The sequence below is a fragment of the Orcinus orca genome, chromosome 6, assembly GCF_937001465.1.
Source record: "Orcinus orca chromosome 6, mOrcOrc1.1, whole genome shotgun sequence".
In the NCBI taxonomy this organism is placed as follows: Eukaryota; Metazoa; Chordata; class Mammalia; order Artiodactyla; family Delphinidae; genus Orcinus; species Orcinus orca.
The window spans coordinates 16,261,700-16,286,551 of NC_064564.1; the positions used below are offsets into that span (position 1 = coordinate 16,261,700).

The window sequence follows — 24,852 nt, forward strand, 5'->3', positions numbered from 1 at the left end:
ATTGTTTTACAATGTTGTGTTAGTTTCTACTGTACAACAAAGTGAATCAGCTATATGTATACATGTATCCCCTCCCTCTTGAGCCTCCCTCCTACCCTCCCCCATTACATAGTTTTTAAAAACCCGCATTGGTGTGAGTGAAGCAGATACACAAGCAGTGATCAGATATTCTGAGTTCCTGGATGAGGTTGGGACCGTATTTCCTGAGGTTTGGAAAGAGATGGGAAGTTTGTTCAGGGTCCCCAAGGCGACTGCACAGTTGGCCGAACAGGGCCCCTTTGGGGACTGGGCACGCTCCTCTGTGACCCGGGGCTGTCAGTGTGAGTTACTGGTGAGTCATTGAGCAGGATTGCCCTTGGGCACCTGGCTTCTGGGTGATCCATCATCTGTGCTGCTGCTTCTTTCCACACTTCCAATCAACAGGAGGACGCAGAGCCCATTCCCACATGTTAGACAGTCACGTTTCACCCTTGGAAGAGGCAAATGAATGGGGTCCCCATGGCGCAGCCGGGCAGCACATGGGATTCAGGGAGTGGCCACACATGCCGTTGCCACAGTGGAGGGTGGTGTCAGCAGAGTGAAGCTGCAGATCTGCACATCGTGGACCCAAGTCACTTTGTCCAATATCCAGCCGCTGTGTTTCGATGGATTGATCACAATCAGCTGTCCCAACCCCCAGCAGACCCAGCAGGTCCAGGAACATCCTCTGCCCTGCGAAGTTCACAGCAGCTTTGGACACTGAGGTGTGAGGTGCACGCAGCCCACCCTCCCTCCCCTCCATCTGTTCCCTGGGCACCCCCCCCACCAGCCCTCTGAGCCTCCCAGCTTTGACCTTGCTCTTTTCTCTCCTCACCCTTTGTCCTTTGGACTTGATGCTTGGTCCATTTTCTTACAGACCATGTTTCTTTCTTTGTTCCGTCACCATGTTGCCTTATGCCACGTCAGGGGAGCAGCCCTGGGACTCTCCCTTCCAGTAAGGTTCCAGGGGTGGTTCTACCCACTCTCCCTCTTCCCAATATTCTTTTCTCTCCTCCTCCCCCCAGTTCAACTCCAGGCCTCACCACTTACCAGCTAGGCTGTTTGCAAGTTACCTCTCCCATCTGACTCTGTTTCTTTTATTTTTCTTTCTTTCTTTTTTTTTTTTTTGCGGTACGCGGTACTCTCACCGTTGTGGCCTCTCCCGTTGCGGAGCACAGGCTCCGGACGCGCAGGCTCAGCGGCCATGGCTCACGGGCCCAGCCGCTCCGCGGCACGTGGGATCTTCCCGGACCGGGGCACGAACCCGTGTCCCCTGCATCGGCAGGCGGACTCTCAACCACTGCACCACCAGAGAAGCCCCTGACTCTGTTTCTTTTATAAATGGGGTCCTTTTTTGTGAGTCCCTTTCTCACAAGGCTGTTGTGAGATTCATGGATTATGTTACACCAGGGGTTGTGAGGAGAGGGAAAGGGGAATTCTTGTTTAATGGGCACAAATTTTCAGTTTGGGAAGATGAAACATTCTGGAGATGGATGGCAGCACATCATTGTAAATATATTTATATATCCCATCACATCTTAGTACTCAGATCGTAACTAGCTAATTCTAGAAATGGGCAGCCCTCCCCCTTTCTGTCCCCCATCTTGGTCTCTGCTCGCAGGTCGTGAGGACCTGTCCCCCACCCCCTTGTCCCAGCCCCACCCTCTTATCAGTCAGTCAGGGGGACTCACAGAGCACTCCGCTTCCCCAGCAGCGGAGGACCGCTCACTGGCTGCCATCACCATGGCAACTCACTGCCTCCTCCCCCCTCCCCTCACTTTCCAGAGCCAACAGATTTGTGGAGTTTCAGACTTCTCAGGGCTGGGAGGGAAGAAGAAAGAGACTGGGGGAGGGGAGAGAAGCTCCCTTGACTGCAGAGGCAACCACAGGGTTCAGGTTGGCTTGGAAACCCGATCCCATCCAGGTATGCAATGTGGCCTCTGTTGTCCCTGCCTGTTGAGGAAACCTTTTAGGTATCCCTAGGCACTCCTGATTCCCTCTGAGATGGGCCAGTGTGGGGCCCGAGGGTGATGGGCTAGTGGCGTGTGGCATGCACGGTAGGTAAGCGTGATGTTCAAACAGAAGATGGGTCTCTTCTGCTGCTCTTGCAGCACTGCTGGTTCTATCTATGATTACAAGATAGAACCAGTGGCGATGAGCTTTGCAAATGCCAAAGACTGTCGGGGGGCATTCGTTATTCTGGCCACTCCCAGTGTGGTTGGCCAGAGCGGAGCAGCCTAATGAAAGGTCTCCCCTCCTGAAGTGAAGTGGGGGGCTTGGTGATACATGTCCACATGGGACCTCCTGGAGGACAACACAGGGGCAGTGGGCACAAGATGCCAACCAGTGAGTCCCAGCTGTGGGGTACAGCCCGGGGGTCAGCGCCAGATCTCGAGAACCTACCTTTTCCCCAGCTCACCTGCAGAATCAACACATCCATGTCTTATACATGTAGGACCTGCGACGTGTAGATAAATGCTCATTGGTGCTCTTATAGTTAGAAAAAATAATTTCAAAGCATGGGCTGAATTCGAGGTAACTTTTTGTCATGATGTGCGTCCTCAGTCAGGAGGGCTGTGGTGGTAGAAGGTGAGGGTTGGTGAAATTGATGGTGGTTGAACAAACCCTCCTTTAAAAGGGTGAGGGCATGGAATTTGGACCCAGGCTACAAGGTGGATGGACCTTGAGGACATTCTGCTGAGTGAAGCAAGCCAGACACAAAAGGACAAATACCGTATGAGTCCACCTACATGAGGTAATACATGAGGTAATGAGTTTGCTGGAATAGGCAGATTCACTGAGACAAAAAATAGATTAGAGCTTACTGGAGGTTGTGAGGAGAGGGAAAGGGGAGTTAGTGTTTAATGGAGACAGAGTTTCAGTTCGGGAAGATGAAAAAATTCCTAAGATGGGGGGCAGGGTGATGGTAGCACAACATTGTGAATGTACTTAATGCCACTGAACGGCACACTTAAAAATGTGAAATGGGATTTCCCTGGTGGCGCAGCGGTTGAGAGTCCGCCTGCCAATGTAGGGGACACAGGTTCGAGCCCTGGTCCAGGAAGATCCCACATGCCGTGGAGCAACTAAGCCCGTGCGCCACAACTACTGAGCCTGCGCTCTAGAGCCCGCGAGCCACAACTACAGAGCCCGCATGCCACAACTACTGAAACCCCCGTGCCTAGAGCCCGTGCTCCACAACAAGAGAAGTCACCACGAGAGGCCCGCGCACTGCAACGAAGAGTAGCCCTTGCTCGCCGCAACTAGAGAAAGCCCGCACGCAGCAATGAAGACCCAACACAGCCATAAATAAATTTATTTTTAAAAATGGTCGAAATGGTAAATTTTACGTTATGTGTATTTTACCACAATAACAAAAATCACCCCCCGCAAAAAAGGGGGGAGGCGAGGCTGGTTGGTGGCCAGGTGGCTGGCTGTTCCTGCCGTGGAGGTGGGGGGACGCAGGGCTTCCTTAAGAAGGCTTTGATGGGGAGCAGTGTTCTGCAGCGCTCCATAGACCTCTGCGCCCCTAACTGCCTCACTCTGCCACCTCCGGCCAACTGGCTGAGGGTGGGCAGGCTGAGAGGTTTGTGTCCTGGGCTCCCTGCCCCCGTTTGCTGAAGCCACCACGGATGACCTGTCACCTCCCTGTAGGGTTCCATCTCATTTAGGAATCACCAGGGTGGTGATGACTTTGAGCTTTAGTCATGGTCTCCCTTCCTCTGGAAGGTGCAGGTGGGCGAAGTGGGCTGTGAGGACCCACCAGTGCTGGCCAAGTGGCCACAGCAAATGTGTGGGCCATGTGCCAGCCAGGTGACGAGAAGGAAGCATTGTTCTCCTGGGACCCCCGTGCCATGCCCACACCAGCTCCAGGGCCCGGGGTACCTGCAGCCCCTCCTTCCCTTCTGATTCACTGTTCAAACCCACCAGCCCTTCTGACAGAGCTAGAAGCAGACACCAAGCCCTTCAGGGAGCTATATTTAGGGTTCATCTGTTCTTTCTGATTTCTCCTCTAGATTCCATATTCTCCCACCCCCAGATCCGAAAAAGCTAAAGAATCTGGAAATCTTTCATCATTCCCTCTGTCTAGGTGCTCCTTCTTCACTGGGCAGCTCGGTTTGCAAGCTGGGCTCTCACCCTCACCTTCCCGTACCACTCCCTCTTTCTTTCTTCATCCCCACCCTCACCCTCTGGTTCACCAGCTCCAGAGGCAGCACAGAAAGCAAGCTATTTGTCTGACATCATCTTCTACTCCCCGGCCTGCTAAGAGTTACTCACTCAGGCAATCCCTGCTCCGCCAGAGGAGACTGTCCAATTGCCAAGCAACCCACTGTTGGCCAATCACGGAGCTTGGAGGTGATGTCATGGCAAGAGCTGAGCAGTGGTGCTGATGTGGAGAGAAGCCCAGGGTACCACTAATTGAGGGAGTGAAGAAGGGAGCAGCTCACTTCTAACTGGACTGCAGGTAAGTAGAAATAGAATGCAAATTATTTGAGGCTTTTCAGACAAAAGAAAACAAAAACAAAAACAACCCAGCAGCTGCCGAGAGGAGAAGCAAGGAGTCTGGCATCTATTGTGTTGCCTTTCGGTTTCACTCAATTAAACTTTGTCAAAGCCTGGTGGAAACGGGGCGAGGTGAAAAGGATGGTGCCTGGCAGAGGGGCGAGGGTGGGCTCCAGGTGTTTCTTCTATTCTGGAGCTCAGGGGACAGAGGATGGGTGGGAATCGCCAGCATTTCTTTCAGATCGGGTGTCCACTGTGAGTTCTTTCTGCATAAAAACGTTTTGTTGCTGAGGCAGAAAGGTTTTGTTCAGAGTCTGGCTTTCCCCGGAGCGGCTCAGGCCCACCAGAGCGCTTTCAAGCTGGAAGCTGCCCTGTGGTTTACGTTGCCTTTCTCAGCCACAGCTGTTCTGTCTCCTTTTCCCATTTGCATCATCCTTTGCTTTCTCCTCTGTCTGCACTGGGTTACTTTTTTCTCTTGGTTCTAAGGGTACAATGAGATCACCATCTCTTCTCGCTCCGCCCCACCCTGAGGTCAACCTGGTCCTACCTGGGCAGGGATGGCTGGCTGTAATGCTGCGAACTGCTGGAACCCACACCTACCACACCCTGGTCCCTGCCTGTGACCCAGCCGCCCACCCCTTGGCGCTCAGCCCGCCGCCCTGGCCGGGAGTTTAGGCATCGTCCCCACCTCATCCCCAGGAACCAGGGGTTTGACAGCCAGTGGCCAGCTCTGTCCCCACGTGGTGGTGCTGCCTTTGTTTTATTCCTCTTGGAAGGCACGGTCAGGTGTGAAGGAGTCTCATTGTCCTGAAAAGGGCAGGTCTCCAGGACCCTCTTGGGTGGCTCAGAAATATCCAGGCAGCATGTGTCGAAATACCTTGTGCAGGGACCCCCGTGTCTCAAGACCAAGAGAATAGTGGGGGGGGAGGGGGGGAGGGACAGCCAGCAGGGTGGCCTGCAGGAGTCCTGCGGGGTGGGTGGGAGGTTGAGAGGGGATGCGGGGGGAATCTGTCTCCACTGAGGCTGAGGCTCCCTCTAGGGGGAGGAAGCCTCTCCCACAGGCAGGGAGTCAGGGTGCCGGGGTGGGGGGGGGGCGGGGGGGATGAGATCATCTTTCAGATAAGGAGATAATCTTAGCGCTAGAGCCAGCCGTGAGGGGGCAGAGGGGAAAGGTCTGATCCTCAGCTCCACAGAACAGAGCTGGAGTTGCCCGGAGACCCTGCCCCACCCTCTAGGGTCAGCCAGACCCCCTCTCCTCAGCTGGCATCACACCCTCACCTTGCCACTGGGAACGATTCTTCCATCCCTCCTTGAAGCCCACTTATCGCTGCCAGAGCCAGAGCACCTGTCGGCAGGTGCCGGCCCTTCTGGGATCCCCAGCTTCACCTAGGCTGCTTGGGGAACAGGTTTGAAGTGGGCAAGGATCCTCAACTGCTGGATGGATCTGCCACAGAGCACTGTAGGGAGTGAGCTCCCCATCACTGAAGGCGTCCAAGCAGAAGTTGGATGACCACCCAGCAGGGTAGCTGTAGAGGAGATTTCTGTGTTGTGTTGGAGACTGGACTGGATTAGTGTTTTTCAAACTGCAGGTTGAGACCTGTTAGTGGATTGTGAAATCAATTTTGTGGGTTGTGACTGGTATTTTTTTTAGATAAAATGGGATAAAGTAGAGAAGAAAAAAGTCAAAATGCATCTCATATAGTAATGTTTCCTATACCATTTTTAGTTATATATTCTCAGTTATGTTAAATATATATTATTATGTTTATAAATATATTTAATAAGTGTTATATTTAGAAATAAATATGAATATATTTATGTTTATATTTCAGCTATATATAGGTGTATGTATATATATGTATGTACATATATATACACATATACATATATATGTCAGTATCATGACATATACCTATTGGATCATGATATAAAATGTAGGTCTTTATTGCGGATTTCAGTAAGAAAAAGGATTGAGAGACATTGGGCTAAGTAACCTCTAATTTTCCTAACTATAAGACTGTAAGCCTATGGATAACTCTTATTAGACTGTGAAGTTCATTTAAAATTTAAAAAGATTTTTGACTGTGGTAAAATACACATAATGTGAAATTCACCAGTTTAGCCATTTTTAAGTGTATCGTTCAGTGATATTAAGTGCTTCACATTGTTGTGCAACCGTCACCACCATTCATCTCCAGAACTTTTTCACTTTCCCAAACTGAAACTCTGCCCCCACTAAACAATAACTCACCATTCTACTCACCCCCGCAGTCCCTGGCTACCCCCATTCTACTTTCTGTCTATGAATCTGACTACTCTAGGTCCCTCATATAAGTGGAATCATAGTGTTTGTCTTTTTGTGACTGGCTCATTTCACTTAGCTGAATGTCCTCAAGGTTCATCCATGTCATAGACTGTGAACTTCTTACAAGGAGAACTGTTTTGTTCACAAGTGTCCCATGTACAAAATAAGTGCCCAGAGTCCAAGTGTTGTTTTAAATGGAAAACTGTGTCTCTTTAAGGAGAGACTTTGTTCTAAAGGACCCATCAAAGTCAGAGAAGCCTGGTCTAATATCGTCCCTCTTGAGCAGATTGTTGGACAGACATGTTATGGCTGGTGCGGTAGCGGGAGTGTCTTTGCATTTCTTGCTTCCTTATGTATATCTCATTGTGGCTCAATCATAGAAATCCTAGGGCGAAGGGAGATTAGCTGCCTTCTCTCATACAATGAGGCCGCTTTAACCACATTTTCCCTGTGGGACGGAAGCAGGCTGACTGACAAGATTTAAAATAGAGCAATCAAGCCATAAACTGAGATGCAGAGAGCGAGGTCGTGGAACAGGAAACAAGGACATGGCAAAGAAGGAGGGTGAGAGAGAGCTAAAGCGAGACTGTCTACATGAAACCAACCATGTCGAATGGGAAAATTCAGATCTTTTGTGTTCTTGATTTTAAACAATTGGATATCTAAAAAATCTAGAGCATAACCAAAGAAAGGCTTCATTTTTCCTGAACCCCTAAGATCCTCTCTCCAGACCCCCTTGATATCTCCGTATTATTTCCTACTTACCTGGAGAGTATCATTTGGAGATCCAGAATTCCCAGAGATTTTGAAATCATGAGTAGGTAGACAGTTTGGGGGGTGGGGTGGGAAGGAGGATAGAAATTTGGAGGAAAATTCTAAAACATGCAATATGTAATTTTTATAATGCCGTGTAGGGAACCAAACTCTCTCCTTCCCCATCCTACCCCCCTCCCCTCTTATTTTGGCTTGAGAAATAAACATACATCATGTATAATCTAATTTGCTTATTAAATTAGAACTTGCTATATTTAGAGATGTGATAGTCTTGGAAAAGTTTACTTTTTCTGCTTTTCTTTGGGGAAGTGTAAGGACCAAAGAAAAAAAAATCTCCCCTGACATTTTAAAAAGCATTTTTCAGCGTTTTACATTTCTGGTCCCACGAGGAAGACAGCGAGACACACAGATAAAGGTACACCACCCCTGCCTTCTCACACACACCTATCTTGTTTCCTCAGCAAAGCTCGCTGGCCTTTTCCATCAATCCAGACTGATCATTGTGTGTCTACTCTCTCAGGGTCCTGCTGTCCACGGTGGGTGGTGAGAGGCAAGAGGACAGAACAGAAGGGGCAGGCATCTGGCGGGGTGGCCTAATTTATGACAGGGCACAGGCAACCTGAGAGTTCACAGAACAAACCAGTGAATGTGAGTACAGAGAAAAGAGCTGAGCGCAGACTCGGGGGTAAAAGACCTGGCGGGGAGGGGGATGGGCAGAGTGCAGAGTTAACAGTGGATCATTTGGGTGTCAGCGCCCAGAAATCCAGACCAGGTAGGGAGCAAGGTTCAGACTGAGTATGTGGAAACAGGTGGATAGACTCGGTCTGCTGATGGCCCAAACACAGCTGGGCTATAGATCCCAGGACAGGTCTGTCTGTTTCCTAAACCTGCCACGAAACCAGGTATGTATGGACTCAACAAAGATTCCATGAGTCCCTCCTGGAAAAAAAACTACTTCAGAAGTAGTCTAGCTAATCAAAAAGTTTTATCAAATTAAAGAACTCAAGTACAAAAAAGACAGGCTATTGATAATGATCACCAAGAAAGAAAACACTAGAATTTAGTCATTGTCTCATTATAATCCACACGTTCATAAAGCTGAATGCAAATGTCAAATATCTTGAGGCTGGGGAATAGATCTATTAAATTCATCATTGTATTTCTCCTTAGTACCTCGCCTAGTGCATATAGTAGGTTCTTCACAAATATTTGTTGAATGAATAATGCAAGAAAGAAATCAATAATGATACTCCAGAACTGAAAATCCAAGTCATTGTGACAAAATCATGTTTGTAGGGAAAGGAAGCAGAAGCATGCTAAAACTCTTATCTCATAAAGAAAATTATTAGATACTGTTTTATTCTTCATGTAATGAAATTTACATGCATACCTCACTTTATTGTGCTTCAGAGATATTGCTTTTTTTTTTTACACACTGAAGGTTTGTGGCAACCCTGTGTTGTCAGATGATGGATAATTATTATTTAACAATAAGTATTTTTTAGACATAATGCTATTGCACATTTAATAGACTACAGGATAGTGTAAACATAACTTTTATATGCACCGGGAAGCCAAAAAATTCATGTGACTTGTTTTATTGCGGCATTCGCTTTGCTGTGGTGGTCTGGAACTGAACTCGCTATGTCTCCAAGGTCTGCCTGTAGACATAAATGATTTTAACTTAAAGATAAAAGCAAGATGTAAAACTTACAAAGCACTGGAGAAGAATGAAAGAACAAAGAAATAAGAGTAATATTGCAAAAGAGAAGGGTCTTGCATTAAGGTAGCTAAATGTTGGGCCAGAAACAAGGCTTTGCTCCTTCTACTTAATCTTGGGAATGACACTGGACCTCTTGGGCCCTCTGAAAAAGGGTGTGAACCGGAAACGCCAAAGATCTCCATGGCTCCTCCCACTTATGGGCAGAGAGCTTGACCCCTGGAAATGTTCACAAATCTATTGCTTGTTCTCTGCTGATGTGAAAATGATTTAATTTACTACACTTGGTGGGTCATGTGTGTGCATTTTAACAGGGACTTTCTGAGGCAATGCCTGACACAAAAGAGAGCTTAATGGTGAGACTGGGCCACCCATGGTTGGGAGGCCCATCTGGCACAGGAAAGCCTTCGTGTGTCCTTCAGCCACATGCCCCAGGCAATCATTCATCTTGCTTACATTTACACTTGGCCTTGTGTCTGAAGAAGTACCATGGAACTTTGATATAAGAAGACTCTGGTTGAAATCCCATCTTTATCATTTTCTACTTATACAACTTTAAGCAAATCAAGTCACCTACCTGAATTGATCATCTGTAAAATGGGTATATTAGTATCTGTTTGATAGGATTTGGAGAGAATGAAATGATAAAATATATATGCCCAGATTACAACTATGTAAAAATAATAGACATAAAAAGAAAACTAGAAGGAAATGCCAATACCAAAAAGCAGTAAGATGACAGGGATTTGTTTCCTTTTCTCTGTCACATAGATGTTCTGAAATATGATATTAATATATTTGTAATTAAAACATTATAGATAAAAGGAATAGATGCATATATATATGCACTTGAAAGTGCCTAGTAAACTGTAAAGCACTACAAAATATTCCTGTCGTGACTAGGAGTTAGATTACAGGGACGTGTTCTATATGTTGATGCTTCCAAGTGCTTTGACCCCAGGACCTCACACAGAGCTGGGTTCCAGTCCCTCGCACTCCATCCAGCAACCCTGCACAGAAGCCCGTGCCCCTGACTTTTACTTCTACTATATTGACTCTTCTGCATCTATTGAATGGAAAATAAAATTAGCCCAGAAAGTGCCATCACTGTGGATTATTTGGGGTTGTCCATTTTGCAGACTTAATTTCCTTCCTCTGGCTTGCCTACAATTAGGAGGGGCTCCTCAGACTTAGGCCACCAGAGCTCTGCACTTGCCAACAGGTGACACCTCCTTATTTCCTGGAAACACCACTTCTAGGAGACGAAGCTGCATTTCTCAGCGTGTTAGGGACTGTCTGGGGCTCCCACCATTTCTTCCCTTTGAAGCCTCGGAAGCAAACCTAATGGTGGGGGGAGCGGGGCGGTGATCAGACAAGCACCAGTTTCCCAAGGTCAGTTAATGCCAAATGACGGTCAACCCTCCGTATCTGAAGGTTCCACCTCCACGGACATGGAGGGCCGACTGTACCACGCCTGGGACTTGAGCATCTGTGGATTCTGGTATCCGTGGGGGTCCTGGAACGGATCCCCCGTGGATCCGGAGGGATGACTATATTCTGCTTTGCCCAGTGTCCGTCTGTGAATCTCAATAGTCCCTTCTTGGCCTGTGCTCTAAAATCTACTCTTTCTCCCCGTAGAACATGGTCCTTGTTACTGCCAGAGAATTGCCAAAGGCTAGCAGAAACTTCCAGAGGCTCCAAATTCCCACCCAGGGGACCCATGTCATTCTTTCATTATTGAAAACCCCTGTGGTTATTTTAGGAACTAGCGGAGGGCTTGGCACAGAATTAAATATTCAATAAATATTGTGGAAGGGATGAAAACCACAATCATGAAAAAATAATTTATCTCCTTTTCTTTTTAAAAACCCAAAGAAGACATAAGGCTGCCAATCAGGGCGAAATAACCAGGTTACTGTATGGACACGATATGTATGGATAGGATTCTATGACATTTAAGTAGCTCGTGCAGCTTACTTCCGGTGAATATTATAATTTCAACAGGACTTTTAAAAAGACTGATAATTGGCATGAACCTAAAGAGCCAGCTTCCTGTCCTGCTTGGGGCTAAAGCACGTGGGTCAGAACTCAGCGCTTCCACAGCCTGACTCTGTACCAGAGTTCTTTTACTGTCTCTGAACACTCTTGCCAAGGTCCACTCCATTCAAACCATTTAGATGTGCATTAGCTTATTTTCTCTCAAAAACAGTCCACATGAGATGTGACACATCCTGATGGCATTATCTGGGCAGTGTTGGCAGTGACAAATAAAATGCTTGCTCACTTGGGTCGTGTGGGCGGTCAGAGATGCCTCCGGCCAGGCGTGCACACGGTAAAAGGCCACGTGGCATCTGAGAGCTGGATGCTCTTCTCTGTCAGCCACTGGCCACAAGCAGTGATAGCTATTATTGTTGAGATGATCCTCGGCATCACCATTTCCTCTCTTCCTTTTTTTTTTTTTTTTTGCGGTACACGGGCCTCTCACTGTTGCGGTGAGCACTGGGAGCTGAGATGCAGTGAACGAATCATGGATTTGAACCCTGGCTCTGTCACTTATTGAGTGTATTAGTTTCCTGCGGCCGCTGTAACAAATTATCACAAACTTAAAGGCTTCAATCAACAACAAATCCTTCTCCCGAAGTTCTGGTGCCCAGAAGTCCAAAAATGAAGGTGTCAGCAGGGCCTCATTCCCCCAAAAGCTCTAGGGGAGGGTCCTTCCTGCTTCTGCCAGCTTCCAGTGTTCCAGGCATTCCTTGGCTTGTGGCTGCTTCACTCCAACCTCTGTCTCCATCTTTACATGGTCTTCTTCTCTCTGTGTATCTCTCCCCTGCATGTTTCTTTCTTTCTTTTCTTTTTTTTTTTTTTTTTGCGGTACACGGGCCTCTCACTGTTATGGTCTCTCCCGTTGCGGAGCACAGGCTCTGGACGCGCAGGCTCAGCGGCCACGGCTCACGGGCCCAGCCGCTCCGCGGCATGTGGGATCTCCCCGGACCCGGGCACGAACCCGGGCCCCTGCATAGGCAGGCGGACTCTCAACCACTGCGCCACCAGGGAAGCCCCTCCCCTGCATGTTTCTTAGAAGGACACTTGTCATTGGATTGAGGTGCCACCCAGATAATACAGAATGATCTCATCTTGAGATCCTTAACTGACTTAAATCTGCAAAGACCCTTTCCAAATAAAGTCACATTCCCAAATTGCAGGGATTAGGATGTGGACATACCTTGCTGGGGGACACCATTCAACCCATTACACTGAGTGACCCTAGAAATGCCACTTAGCCTCTCTGAGCCACAATTCGCACCTGTATAAAACAGGGATAGTAATTCCTACATCACAAGGTCATGATGAAAAAGTGAAATCATTTGTCACATATAGATGCTCTGTAAATACACATGCTTAATGACGCAGATTCCAGCCCTGTGAAGCTGAGAGATCTCAGTTGCAAATCCCTTGGACACGCATACCTCTGCTCATCTTTTTTTTTTTTTTTAATCTTCTTTTTTTTTTTTTAAATTTATTTAACCTTATTTTTTGGTCACACTGCACGGCCTGTGAGATCTTAGTTCGCCAACCAGGGATCAAATCAATGCCCCCTGCATTGGAAGCGTGGAGTCTTAACCACTGGGCCGCCAGGGAAGTCCCCTCTGCCCATCTTTAGGATGTCTCCTCTTCCCAGCCCCATCTTCTTTCTCTGTCTCTCTGACCTGTGCTCTCTACTTGATTCCTCCTACACCTAAAACTCCTAGCATAACATCTTCCATTGACGTGTAGAGAGCACTTAATACATATTTTTCATTCAATCATATCCTGAGGCTAGACTGTTTTTCCCCGAGTCCCCAGGACCACGGAGGAGACAGCAGTTAGCATTCAGTCCTTCCACTGGCCACAAGAGAAGAGCTTATAAGTCAGAAGACCTGGATCCTACAGCCAGCTCTACACCAGCTAGCTGTGTGACCTTAGCTAAGAGTCTTAACATCTCTGAGCCCCAGGTTCTTTATGAAAAGCAAAGCTGATGATGCCTGTCTTAACAGCCCAGACCAGCCTCCTGCAAAGATCAACTGGGATAATGTAGGCGACCAGAACTGTAATCAGTAAAGTGCTCCATGAGTGTAGGGTCTTAATTATCATTTCCAGCTCAAGCCAAAGGGTGAGGTCCCTGACTCCAGATACCCACGCCTACAGAAAAAGCCCAGCTCAGTCCCCCTTCTTTCTCAGGGTGCCTTCTCTGCCTCCTCTTTCCTATTTGGACCCCCACTTCTGATTCATTACCCAGGTTAAGGTCCAAGGCCATGCCTTCTCCTGGCAACGGCTCACTCCCTCTGCCAGTCACCCCATCAATCAGCCTGGACATGAATGGGAGATGGTGTGGAACAGAGCTCATGACCAGGACTGTCGTATCCAGGCACTTAGCCCGCATCCCTGTTTGGGGACTCGCTGGTACTGCCAGGATCAACTTGACTCCGAGGAGAGAGGGCCCATTGTGCTGCATCGGGAGGGGCACGACAGGGGCCTCTGGCTCCAAAGCACAAGGAGAAGAACACAGAGATGCTGCAGGGAACAGAGCCCTTCAAGGTCAGCTGACCTGGTTTCGAATCTCTGCACTTGCACTTTTTAGCTGCGTGACCCTGAGCAAGCCACACAAACCCTCTGAGCCTCCGTTTCCTCACCTGCAAATGGGGACCACAGTCCTTACCTGCAGGTCTGGTGAGGCCTCGGAAGCAGGTGTGTGGTACCCGGTAGCGTCCTTGTTGTAAAAAGCAGGGGAAAAGGAACTAATATTTATGAAATGTTCCCTTTTGCTGGACGCTTTTCTCATTTAATTTGTACAACTCTGTGCAGAATTAAGATGGGGCGAGCAAGGCTAGACATGTGAAGTAACCAGTAACATCTACGAGAGAGATGAAGTCTGTCTGACTCCACACTGGCCCAGCCCCACAGCCAGAGCTGAGCCTGCTGCCCCCATCCGCTCCCCTGCCCATCCCCAGCCAGGACAGACCCTGGTCCCCAGAGGGAAAACACCTCAGTAAGCAGGGAAAGGGCTTCTCAGTTGGTCTCAGGGTCCCTCTGGCTCATGGCGCGGCAGGCAGGGAAACTGTGGGCTCATGCCACCCTCTGCCGGCACAGCGACCACTGAGAGTGGCTGTGTTTGTCAGGGTTCTCCAGAGAGATGGACCAATAGGATACACATAGAAAGAGATTTATTATGAAGGATTGGCTCATGCAATTACGGAGGCTGAGAAGTCTCACCATCAGAGCTGGCTGCAAGCTGGAGGCCCAGGAAGGCCCGTGGTGTAAATCTAGTCCAAGTCTGAAGGCCACAGGGCCAGGAGCTCCCGTGCCTGAGGTCAGGAGAAGACAGACGTCCCAGCTCAAGCAGACAGGGAAAATTCTCCCTTTCTCTGCCTTTTTGTTCTACTCCCTCAATGGATTGGGTGATGCCCACCCACATTGGGGAGGGTCACCTTCTTTACTCAGTCTGTCACGCAAACGTTCATCTCTTCCAGAGACAACCTCACAGACACACCCAAGGATGATGCTGACCAGCTATCTGGGCATCTCTCAGCCCAGTCGAGTTGACACAAAAATTAACCATCGCGGCGGCCAAGGATCAAGTGGTCCCTATGATGGCCACTCACTGCTGGCTATTCCTCACTCCATCAGATAGTAGCTTTCAGGAGATTCCTGTCACCTCCTGTCCCCCCAGACACTCCCCAATCTGCTCCCTCCCTGCCTCTCCTGTTTCGCCTCCTTCACGCTTTCTGGTCCGGCATCAACCAGCTTGAGACCCCATAGACGCCGGGCTTTCTCAGCCTGACTTGCACGTGCTGTTCCCCAGCAGAACGCCCTCCCTGCCGTCTCCTGCTTCATTTCGACTCATCATTCAGCAGTTCCAGGGCTGGTAACATCAGGGGGCCCTTCCTAGCTCCCCAGGCCTTGTGCTGAGTCTGGAGCCCTGTCTCTGAGCTCCCACAGTAATCCCGAATGCGGATTTCCATCTCGGCACGAATCCCATAATGATTACATTATTCCTTAGTATTTGTTTATTCTCATACTCCACGGTTGTCTTAAAGGGGGTCAAGCAGTGCTTAGAACACTGGTTCGGAGCAGGCAGGGGGCAAGAGAGCGAGGGGGAACTGAAGAGGTATCTTGACATCCTCTGTCCAATGTCAGAATGCTCTGGGCAGGAAGGTCCGGGCTGGGTGTAGGGAGGAATTCAGGACACAGAGTTATTTTGCAAATACCTCCCAGGCGATTCTGACTTAGGGTTTGTTTCTCACCTTAACCTTTCCTTCGGACCAGACCACTGAGCTGCACGGGGAGACAGATCAACATGCATTGATACGTTCAGTTTGGGGAAACCCATGTTTGAGTCTCAGGGGGTCTTGCGATTGGGAAACCAATTATGAAATGATAAACTTCTCAATTATGAAATTTTCCAAGTTCAGTGCTTGGAAACTGAACTTGACTGAGTGACGTGGAAGAGGGGGGTCGGTGTTTGGGGAAGGGAGAGTCAGCCTGGAGGTGGGGGCGGATGACGTACCTCCTGGGATTTCCTCCCCAGTTGTGTAAAGACCTTCCTTATGCGAATAACCTGTCAGCTAAAACGATCTGCTTTTCGGATTTGTGACAGTGTCCTGAGCTGGTGGCAGACCTACCCTGACTTTCACTAGGACTCACCTCTCACATTCCAGAAAACATGACCCTCGCGGGTAGGTACAAAAACCGTTTACGTAATGGGGCACTACAGCATAGGGTATTTCTGTACACGCATAGATGTACTTATATGTGCATAGAAGAGATAAAAGGCTGACAGGAAATACACCTAAGGGTTAAAAGAGGTTATCTCTGGATGAGGGGGGGGATCACAGCTGAGCTCTTCTTCCTTTTACTCATCTGCACTTGTTTTTAAAAAAGTCTTTACAATGCCCATGTATTATTTTTGCAGTTAATCCTGTTTTTAATTTGTAAAAGGAAATCAGGGGAGAGTTCAGGGCAGTAGGGATGGGGGAGGGGCCCAGAGGAGGTGGGTTGGACTGGACCCAACAAATCAACTCTAGAGAATTCCCTGGTGGTCCGGTGGCTAAGACTCGGCGCTTGCACTGCTGAGGGCCTGGGTTCGATCCCTAGCCAGGAAACTAAGACCCCACAAGCTGTGCGACGTGGCAAAAAAAAAAAACCCAACAGTTATCAGCTCTAACTCATGACCTCGCAGTTTCCAAATCCTCCCCAAACACTGGGAGACCCCTCCAGCCCTCATGGACACCAACCTCACTGGCTTTGACCACTGCACTGGGACGGTCAGGGAAAGCTCACAGCCTGACCTTGTCACCCAGGGAGAGGCAGGACCACAGGGATGGCAGTGGCCTTCTTTACCTTCAGGGAAGCACTGTCAAGTACTCTGAGAATGGAGTGTGGGTTTCCTCCATCCTGGAGCAAAAGGCACAGAATATCCTGGGCACGTATGGGGACGTAGAAATTGAGGTCCAGGGTGCCGGCGGAGCGAGGGCACTGGTGCTTGGGGTCCATACCTGCAGGCATTTTGCGTTCAGTACCACAAAGCGAGATGATGTGCTGGAGAGAAGATGGGGGTCTCTGGGTGCCCTGGAAGGCGCAGGTGGACGGAAGTGGGTCCGAATCACACACAGGGATCCTGAACAGAGCTGCTCAGGGCAACATGGGCTGGGTCTCCAACCAAGGGGTGGATTTGGGGGGTTTGGGTGGAGCTCGGTGACCCCCCTGCTGCTCAGGCACCCTCACTTGCACGGGTGCTGGCTTCTGAGTCTAGGAAGGGGGTCGCCCTCTTCACCTGTCGGGTGTTTCCACAGCCTACAAAGAGAAGATGAAGGAACTCCCGCTGGTGTCCTTGTTCTGCTCCTGTTTCCTGGCAGACCCCCTGAATAATTCATCCTATAAATATGAAGGTACGTGAGGGTCACAGTCGGAAGAGTAAAGACGGAAGCTTCCTGTAGCTTGCATCCAGGAGGCCAGCACCTCCACCGCAGTTTCCTGAAAATCTCCCCCCCTACATCGCATTCTCTTTCCCAGAGCCAGTAAACGCCACAGCTGATTCTGAGGGTCTAAGTCCCACGCGAAGGTGGGCGTGGGGCTGCGGCCTGGGGGACCAGACAGCAGCTGGGGGTCTGAGTCAGACCCTCTGCAGAATGCCCTCGATGTCAGCTTTTGTTCATGTGCTGTGGAGGACGCAGAGGCCGAGTAGACAGGGGGTCTGCCCTAGGGGACACCTAGCCTAGAAGGGGGACAGTCATGGTGTGAATGAGCCGCCCACAGGTCTCCTCAGTGAAGGGTCGAGAATGCTCTGAGCAGGTCCAGATGTGGCAAGGGACTTCCGCTCTTCAGCCGCCCAAGGAGGCTCTGGGATCGCTATGCCACCTGAGCCCTGTGACAGGTCCCAGGACACTGGCAGGGAGCACTGAATGGCCACGTCCTGATTGGAGGTGGTGGTCAGGGCAGAGGTCACCTCTAGCTTCCTGGGGCTTCAAAGGAAAGGATGGGTTTGGTCTGGAAATGACAGGTGGGAGTGCTTGGGTCACCTGAGATTGTTTTTTCTGTTTAGGCTGGTGTGGGAGAGAGTGTAGGAGAAAAGATGAAAGCCAGCGGAGAGACAGTACTGACTGGAGAGAAAGAAGAGAGCAGGGTAGGACGGGGCAAGGGGAGAGGTGTCCGAAGGCTGAGCCATCGGATCGGTAGCGGGGCGAGGAGTGGATGGGAGGTGGGTGGTAAGTAAACGCCTCAGCGTGTGCCAATATAAGCCAGAGCTCAGCCACCGGAGGAACCTTGTCAGAAGCAGAAGCAAAGCCAGTTGCTACAGCCATTACTAGAAATCCCTTATCCTGGGGCCCCTGCTCGCAGAGTCTGAGAGCTTCCTGTGGCCACCAACTCCTTCAGCCCCATCAGGGCCCAGCGACGTTCGGTGCCACGTGTAGGACAGACCCAGAACCCTGGTCATTGGTCTGCCTTGGGGACCTCAGACCTCCCATGTATGTGTGCATGTGTGCATGCTTTAGGGGGGGCCCCATATGGTCTTCAGGGGGTGAGCAGCCCCTTTTCTGCTCTCTGTAGCAGACACGGTGGACCTGAACTGGTGTGTAATTTCCGACATGGAAGTCATCGAGCTGAACAAATGCACCTCTGGCCAGTCCTTTGAAGTCATCCTGAAGCCACCCTCCTTTGATGGGGTGCCCGAGTTCAATGCCTCCCTCCCCCGGAGGCGAGACCCATCGCTGGAAGAAATCCAGAAGAAACTGGAAGCGGCTGAGGAGCGAAGGAAGGTCGGTGCTGTCCCTTTTTCCCCTCTGTCTGAGCATGAGGGGGGAAGATGCTGAGGAAGACAGGTGGTGGCTCTGAGCTTGGGGTCAGGTCACCACCAACCTATAGGTATTTAGGCAGCTCTTCCAGGTACCGTGCAGAGAATGAGACACCACTGAGGGAAACAAAGAAGGAAAAGCCCCAGGTCTCTAGGAGTTTGGTTAAGGGGATAAGTCACTGAATTACATAACTCCCAGAGGTGACCTTATCGTGACAAGGTAAGACATTGACCAACACTAAGGATTTAGGGAAAGGCTAGACAATTAAGGAAAGGGGTCCTTAATTGGGGGAGGGGGAAGAAGGTCATGGCATGGTATACCTTCACCCCTTGGCGTGCCTCCCTCGCTTTCTACGGATTCTTATGGCCCAACTCTTATGCCATTTCTGCGTAAGCTTTCCTTCATATTTGAAGCTGAAAATTATCACCCTTGAATTCCCATAGCACTTCTTTTCTATCTCTCAAGGCATATGTCGCATGCTAGCCTGGGTTAGAGTTATTTATACATTCTTGTCTCTACTAGACTTTTTTCTTTCCCAAGTTGCTGGAATAGTGCCTGCTACTTAGTATCTGGTCACTCCATATTTGTGAATGAATGAAAAAGAGGACCGAGGGTCCAGTGGGAGAATCCAGGAAGTGTCCTCGCTTCCTGCCAATGGGCCAGGCAACCAGGCTCAGGGAGGCGTGTGTTCTGAGCGTGGAGCTCTTAAGTCATGATGCTAAAAACACACCCTGGCATGCTCACCTTCAAGGGCCTCTCTCTCCCTCCATGCTCCACTAGTACCAGGAAGCTGAGCTTCTGAAGCACCTGGCAGAGAAGCGAGAACATGAGCGGGAGGTGATCCAAAAAGCCATTGAGGAAAACAACAACTTCATCAAGATGGCAAAGGAAAAACTGGCTCAGAAGATGGAGTCCAACAAGGAGAACCGGGAGGCCCACCTTGCCGCCATGTTGGAACGGCTGCAAGAGAAGGTAAGTGGTCTTGGATCAGAGAGGAGACTCTTGGGACCTGTTCCTCCTTCCACGGCAAGTATAATGGACACGCAGACCATTTCAGGGAGCAGGCAGCCTCAGGCGAGAATTCTGTTAGGCTGGATCCTTAGAGAGTTCCAAGGGATGACTGGGGAAGTCATAGGCAAGAGAAATGAACCGAGCTTTGGAGTTCCTTGGGTGACATGCTGCCCAGCTACACAATTGAAATTTCTTATTGTCTGAGGGAGATCAGACCTCTTGTCTTCTAGAGAAAGCCTGCCTAACGCAGGGGAGTAGGGATGAACGAGCAGTTATACATTCCTGGCTTCATCCTTGAATGGACCAATTTGACTTAATGAAAGATGCTGACTTGAGCTCTTGGCTCTAAGCCAAGGGCATGATGAGCTGAGTTGCCCACTGCGCAGGAAACACAATCCTCTCCAAATCTCTTGATATGGACTGAGTGAGTCACTGGTCTTTCCAATATTCTGCCTCTTGTCAATAAACCAAATGGTGTCGCCTGAAGATGAGAAACGTGAGAGACTGGGGTTGGTCCCACGTGTCAGTGGAATAACAGCCCGTTCTGCTGAGAACATGCTGGCCTCGTTTCCTGAGTCCCAAGGCTGCCCCAGTTTCTCCTGCGGCTCCTGGGAGAGCTCCAGCTCTGTGTTTTATTTCCAGGCGCCGCCTGCTGCGCGGTGACTCCCGGGACCCGATCGGTGGCCTCGTCCCATGGTGAGCTGCGTGGTCCCCGCTCCTTTCTGCCCAACCACCTAGAGTCTCAGGCCCTTGGCAAAGCTACTAGAAAGACCTGGTTTCTTCACAGGGGATTTGGATGTTGTGTAGGCCCTGCAGCTGGCCAGCATGTGGCAGGTCCTCCGCTCTCTTTCTCCATCCTTCTATGGGCAGCAAGGCCTCCATCAAGTATCACATGGGAGGGAAGTGTTCCGGGTCTGATTTCAGGCTTCCCCAGTTACTGAGGGATGGGTAGGAGCAAACTCTTGCAGGAAAAAAAAAAAACTTAGGGATTGGGATAGGATGGGGCATGGGTTCTTAGGCTAAACCCAAGGGAAATATTGAGGCTAGAGCCATGATATGGCATTTGAAAAACTGCAAAACACTTTTATTTCATCATACCCCTATCCTCACAATGAGGTAAGCAGGATGGGTGTTATCCTTATTTTACTGATGAGGAAACCATGTTAGAGAAGGTCGAATGACTTGTCCAGGGTCACACAGCCACTAAGCAGTGGAGCTGGGACTACAGCCCAGTTCTTTGGATATGAGGCCAGGTGGCTCTTTCTTTCTTTCCTTCTTTCTTTTTTTTTAAATTTGGCCATGCCATGTGGCATGTGGGATCTTAGTTCCCCGGCCAGGTATCAAAGCCGCAGTCCCTGCATTGGAAGCACGGAATCTTAACCACTCGACCACCAGGGAAGTCCCAGGTGGCTCTTTCAATGCTTGTTTCAGGGAGACCAGCCCACAATCATCCTGCCGGCCTTTTGGCAGACAGGGAGCCACTGGAGGCCAAGGAAAGGGAGTCCAGAAACCTAGGGTTCTGTTCAGTGAGCTCACTTGGGAATAGATGTAGATTCTGAGCTGGAGAGATGGGGAAGGTCCACAGTCTGGAGGAAGCGCTTTGGAAGTGAGATAAGCCTTAAAGAAGCAAGATGTCAGAGCAGACATCTGCGTGAGCATCACTCCTCTGGAATCTTGACCACTCTTCACCTTTGCCCAACGATGAAGACAGGAGGTGGGATGAGAGACAGGTGTGTGCTCTGCCCCAGGCCAGGGACACCTATAACGATGTCTCTTTGTCAGTACTTGTGTGAATCACTGGCCATCCGCACCAGACTCACTTGGTGTAAAGTTTAAAACTACAGATACCTGGACCCTACTCCAGACCTACCAATCCCGGCTCTCTAGGGATGGTGTCTGAGGACCTCAGTTTAACAAGCTTCTCAGGTCATGCTGACGAACAGCAAGGTTGAGAACCACTGCTAGACGTACCACTCCCCACATTTTCCCCAGGGATGTGGAAAGTTCTAGGGCCTCTCCAGGGACAGATCTGTAGTTTAAGGTACATCCTGGGACCCTGGGCTGCCTCAGTGGGTCTCCCCCAGGCGGATCCATACCTGGATGTGATGATATCTGGGTGGATGCCGTGTTCTGGCAGAGAGAGGATTTACTGAGCACCTACTGTGCACAAGGTACCATATGAGGAACTGAGAGATACAAAGAGGAAAAGGCGTGCTCCCTGCCCACAAGGAGGACCCAGACGTCTTCACCATGAGCTGTAAGGGATGTAAGGTAGACCGAGATAAGCCCTAGAAGTGAACACTAAAATCACAGAATTCTAGAGGTAAAAGAGCTTCCCATCCATGCCCCTCCCTTATAATACCAGAGAACTGAGCCTGACGGGTGAAGTGAGCTGGTCAAAGACACACGGCTGATGGGCGTTTGAAGTCAGATCCTATCATTTGGTTTGATGATGCTGGCGCACAAAAGAGGATTCTTTTACCACACTTACAAAAAAAGCCACTTTGTGGGGCTGGACATTTCCAGAAGTTCTTTAGTCGATTTATACTTTACACGCCCTCACCTTTCGTCAGGGGGCTTAAGACAACCCTCACTAAGGAGATGGACGGGAAACACAGGGCAGTCCTGCCTGTGTGCAGGGGCCGCCTGCAGTGAGCTCCACCTGCTCTTCTGGCACAAGCTACACGGAGCTACTCCCTCCATTAAGTCAAGCAGTGTAATCAGTGCAGCCCCCAGACGGCCAGGTAAGGGCGGTGGAGACTGGTGGTCCCTGCCAGGTGGGTTCCCCCAGGGAGGCTGTGTCTAGTCAACGAGCATCCAGGGGCCCCACCAGCAGGCTCGTTCACCTGCGACCTTCTGCCCCTTCTCAGGACGCCTTTGCAGACCCTGCTCGTCACTTCCTGTGGTGGCCAGTGGTGGCCACACTCTTTGCTTTGGCTCTCCTGCCCCTCGGCCTCCCTTTATCCTGGGGAAGCCCGTGTGACCTGTCCTTTTCCCTCCCTTCCTTCCCAGGACAAGCACGCGGAGGAGGTGCGGAAAAACAAGGAGCTGAAGGAGGAGGCCTCCCGGTAAAGCCCAGAGGCAAAGAAGTTTCCAGAACGGCCGGACAGCTCCAGCGGCTCCGCAGTTCCCGAGGCAGCCTCGCCCGCCGCTGGCTGCTCTCCCAGCACTGGGGTTTGGGGGGAGGGGGGTGGCCAGGGGCGTTTCCTCTGCTTTTGGTGTTTGTACGTGTTAAGAATTGACCTGTGAAGCCATCCTATTTGTTTCAGGGGAACAATGATGGGGTGGGAGAGGGGAGAAAAGGAGCGAGGTTTGGAAAGGGAGATAGAGGAGGACTCGTGGGCATTTGCTACCCAGCCCAGGGCAAGTCCTCAGCTTTTCCTCACAGTGAGCATCCGGGCACCGCCTTGAGGGAAGTTAAAATCAGGCGGTAGAATTCCGACTGAAGGGCGGAGTCCTGGGTGGAGCGAGGGCTGCAGGGCGTGGCCAGAGACGCCAGCAGGGGGTGGGGGTGGGGTCCTGCGGCTGGGGGGATGTCTGAGAATGTGTGTGTGTGTGTGTGTGTGTGTGTGTGCGTGTGTGCGTGTGTGTGTGTGTGTGTGTGTGTGTGTTTTAACCATCATCTTTTGATCATCATGACCAATAATGAAACATTTACTCCAAGTCTCCGGTTTTTTATTTCTTGAATTTGTCCTTTGTGTAATTGATAGAATGTTCTTGAATTTGGTTTCTGCCCATCAGGTGCCAGATGCCCCTTTTATTCCTTAGTTGGACCATCAGAGTATCTGAGGTGCTGGGTGAGGAGGGTTGAAACACGCCAGCCTTCCTTTTACCACCCTGCCCCACGCCCCCCATCCCCCGCTTGTGGGCTGCCCCGTGTTGGACTGAGTGCACTGAATTGGTAAGAAAACAAATCCAATTTCCCTTTGCATGGACTGACATTCTAATGTGGTCCCCAAGATGCAGAGTAAGAAGGAAGTCCTCACTTTAGGGGTGTGGGATGCTAGGTGGTCACAAACAGCGAGCTAGTGAGGAAATAAAACGTTTGTTAGGGGAAAGCAGAGGGGATCATTTCAGATCCAGCAGTCATCCCTTTATCCAGAACGCCAAACCACGGCTGGGAAAGGAGTCTCCCTCCTCCTACCCCTGCAAACAGGAGTGGGGTGGGGGCAGCCTGTGTGAACAGGATCCCAGGGCACCTCCCCACCCTGCCCCTCACACTGTAGTTTTGTACAGCTTTGTAAATAAATCGTTTGGTATTGCTATCCCCTCTGCCCCCACTAGTGGTACTGCAATTTAGCTTCATTTTAGAATAGGATAACAGGAGGGATCAGAGATGATGATGATGATGATGATGATGATGATGGTGGTGGCAGCTAACACATAGGCAACATTTACTAGATGGCTGACAATTTTCTGAGTCAGTATATATATATATATATATATACTCAATCCTCACAACAACTCTATTATCCCATTTTGCAGACAAGGCAACTGAGGCTTAGAAAGGTTAAGTAACTTGCCCAAGGCCACACAGGTTGTAAGTGAGAGAACAAAGATGTCAATTCTGGTGTTTTGCTTCCAGAGTCCAAGTTCTTAGCTCCTGCACTGTGCTGCTTCTCAACACTCTCGAACTAGGATATGTCTTAGGACAGTGTTCCTCAGACTGCGAGTTGTAACTCATTGGATTGTGAAATCAAGTTAGTGTGTGCCATCCAAATTTAAGTTTTTAAAAATAGGAACAGAAGAGAATTTAAATGGAAACGGAAATAGAAAATAACATATCAAAGTGATTCCAGGCAGTAATGGAGATATTGTTTTATGGAAATTGTATTTCAATTTTATATTTGTATGTAAGTTCCAGGTCATAGCATAAGATGTATTTTTTTTAACTTTTTATTTTATATTGGAGTACAGTTGATTAACAATGTCATGTTAGTTTCAGGTGTACAGCAAAGTGATTCAGTTATACATATACATGTTATCTATTCTTTTTCAAATTCTTTGCTCAATATTATATAACAACCTAAGTGGGAAAAGAAGATGTATTTATTACTAGAAGTTGCAGTCAAACCTTTGGAAAGTCACTGCCCTAGAATGAATAAGGAGCCCAAAGCTGTAACCCCAGGGGCTTCGGAAACCTGCTGTGCTTGAGAAAGTGAGAGGCTGTGACCATACCATCAGGAACTGTC

General features: G+C 49.6%; 1 protein-coding gene across 6 annotated transcripts; it reads left to right on the top strand.

The window, feature by feature from the left end:
- The first annotated feature begins 4,327 nt into the window (after positions 1–4,327).
- Positions 4,328–24,111, top strand: STMN4 (stathmin 4). 6 transcript variants are annotated; one of them, XM_033429797.2, is made up of 8 exons: positions 4,328–4,483; positions 15,955–16,033; positions 17,150–17,245; positions 17,899–17,979; positions 18,405–18,613; positions 19,430–19,621; positions 20,303–20,356; positions 22,673–24,111. In XM_033429797.2, the coding sequence occupies exons 2-7, from the start codon at positions 16,021–16,023 to the stop codon at positions 20,321–20,323; spliced, it is 612 nt and encodes a 203-aa protein (XP_033285688.1). In that variant the 5' UTR covers positions 4,328–4,483; positions 15,955–16,020; the 3' UTR covers positions 20,324–20,356; positions 22,673–24,111. The 6 variants fall into 6 exon arrangements, with proteins under 6 accessions (XP_033285688.1, XP_012388799.1, XP_004270735.1 ...); XM_033429795.2 differs by lacking the exon at positions 20,303–20,356 and adding an exon at positions 8,121–8,248 and having other exon boundaries at positions 4,360–4,483; XM_012533345.3 differs by lacking the exon at positions 20,303–20,356 and having other exon boundaries at positions 4,330–4,483.
- The last annotated feature ends 741 nt before the right edge of the window (positions 24,112–24,852 follow it).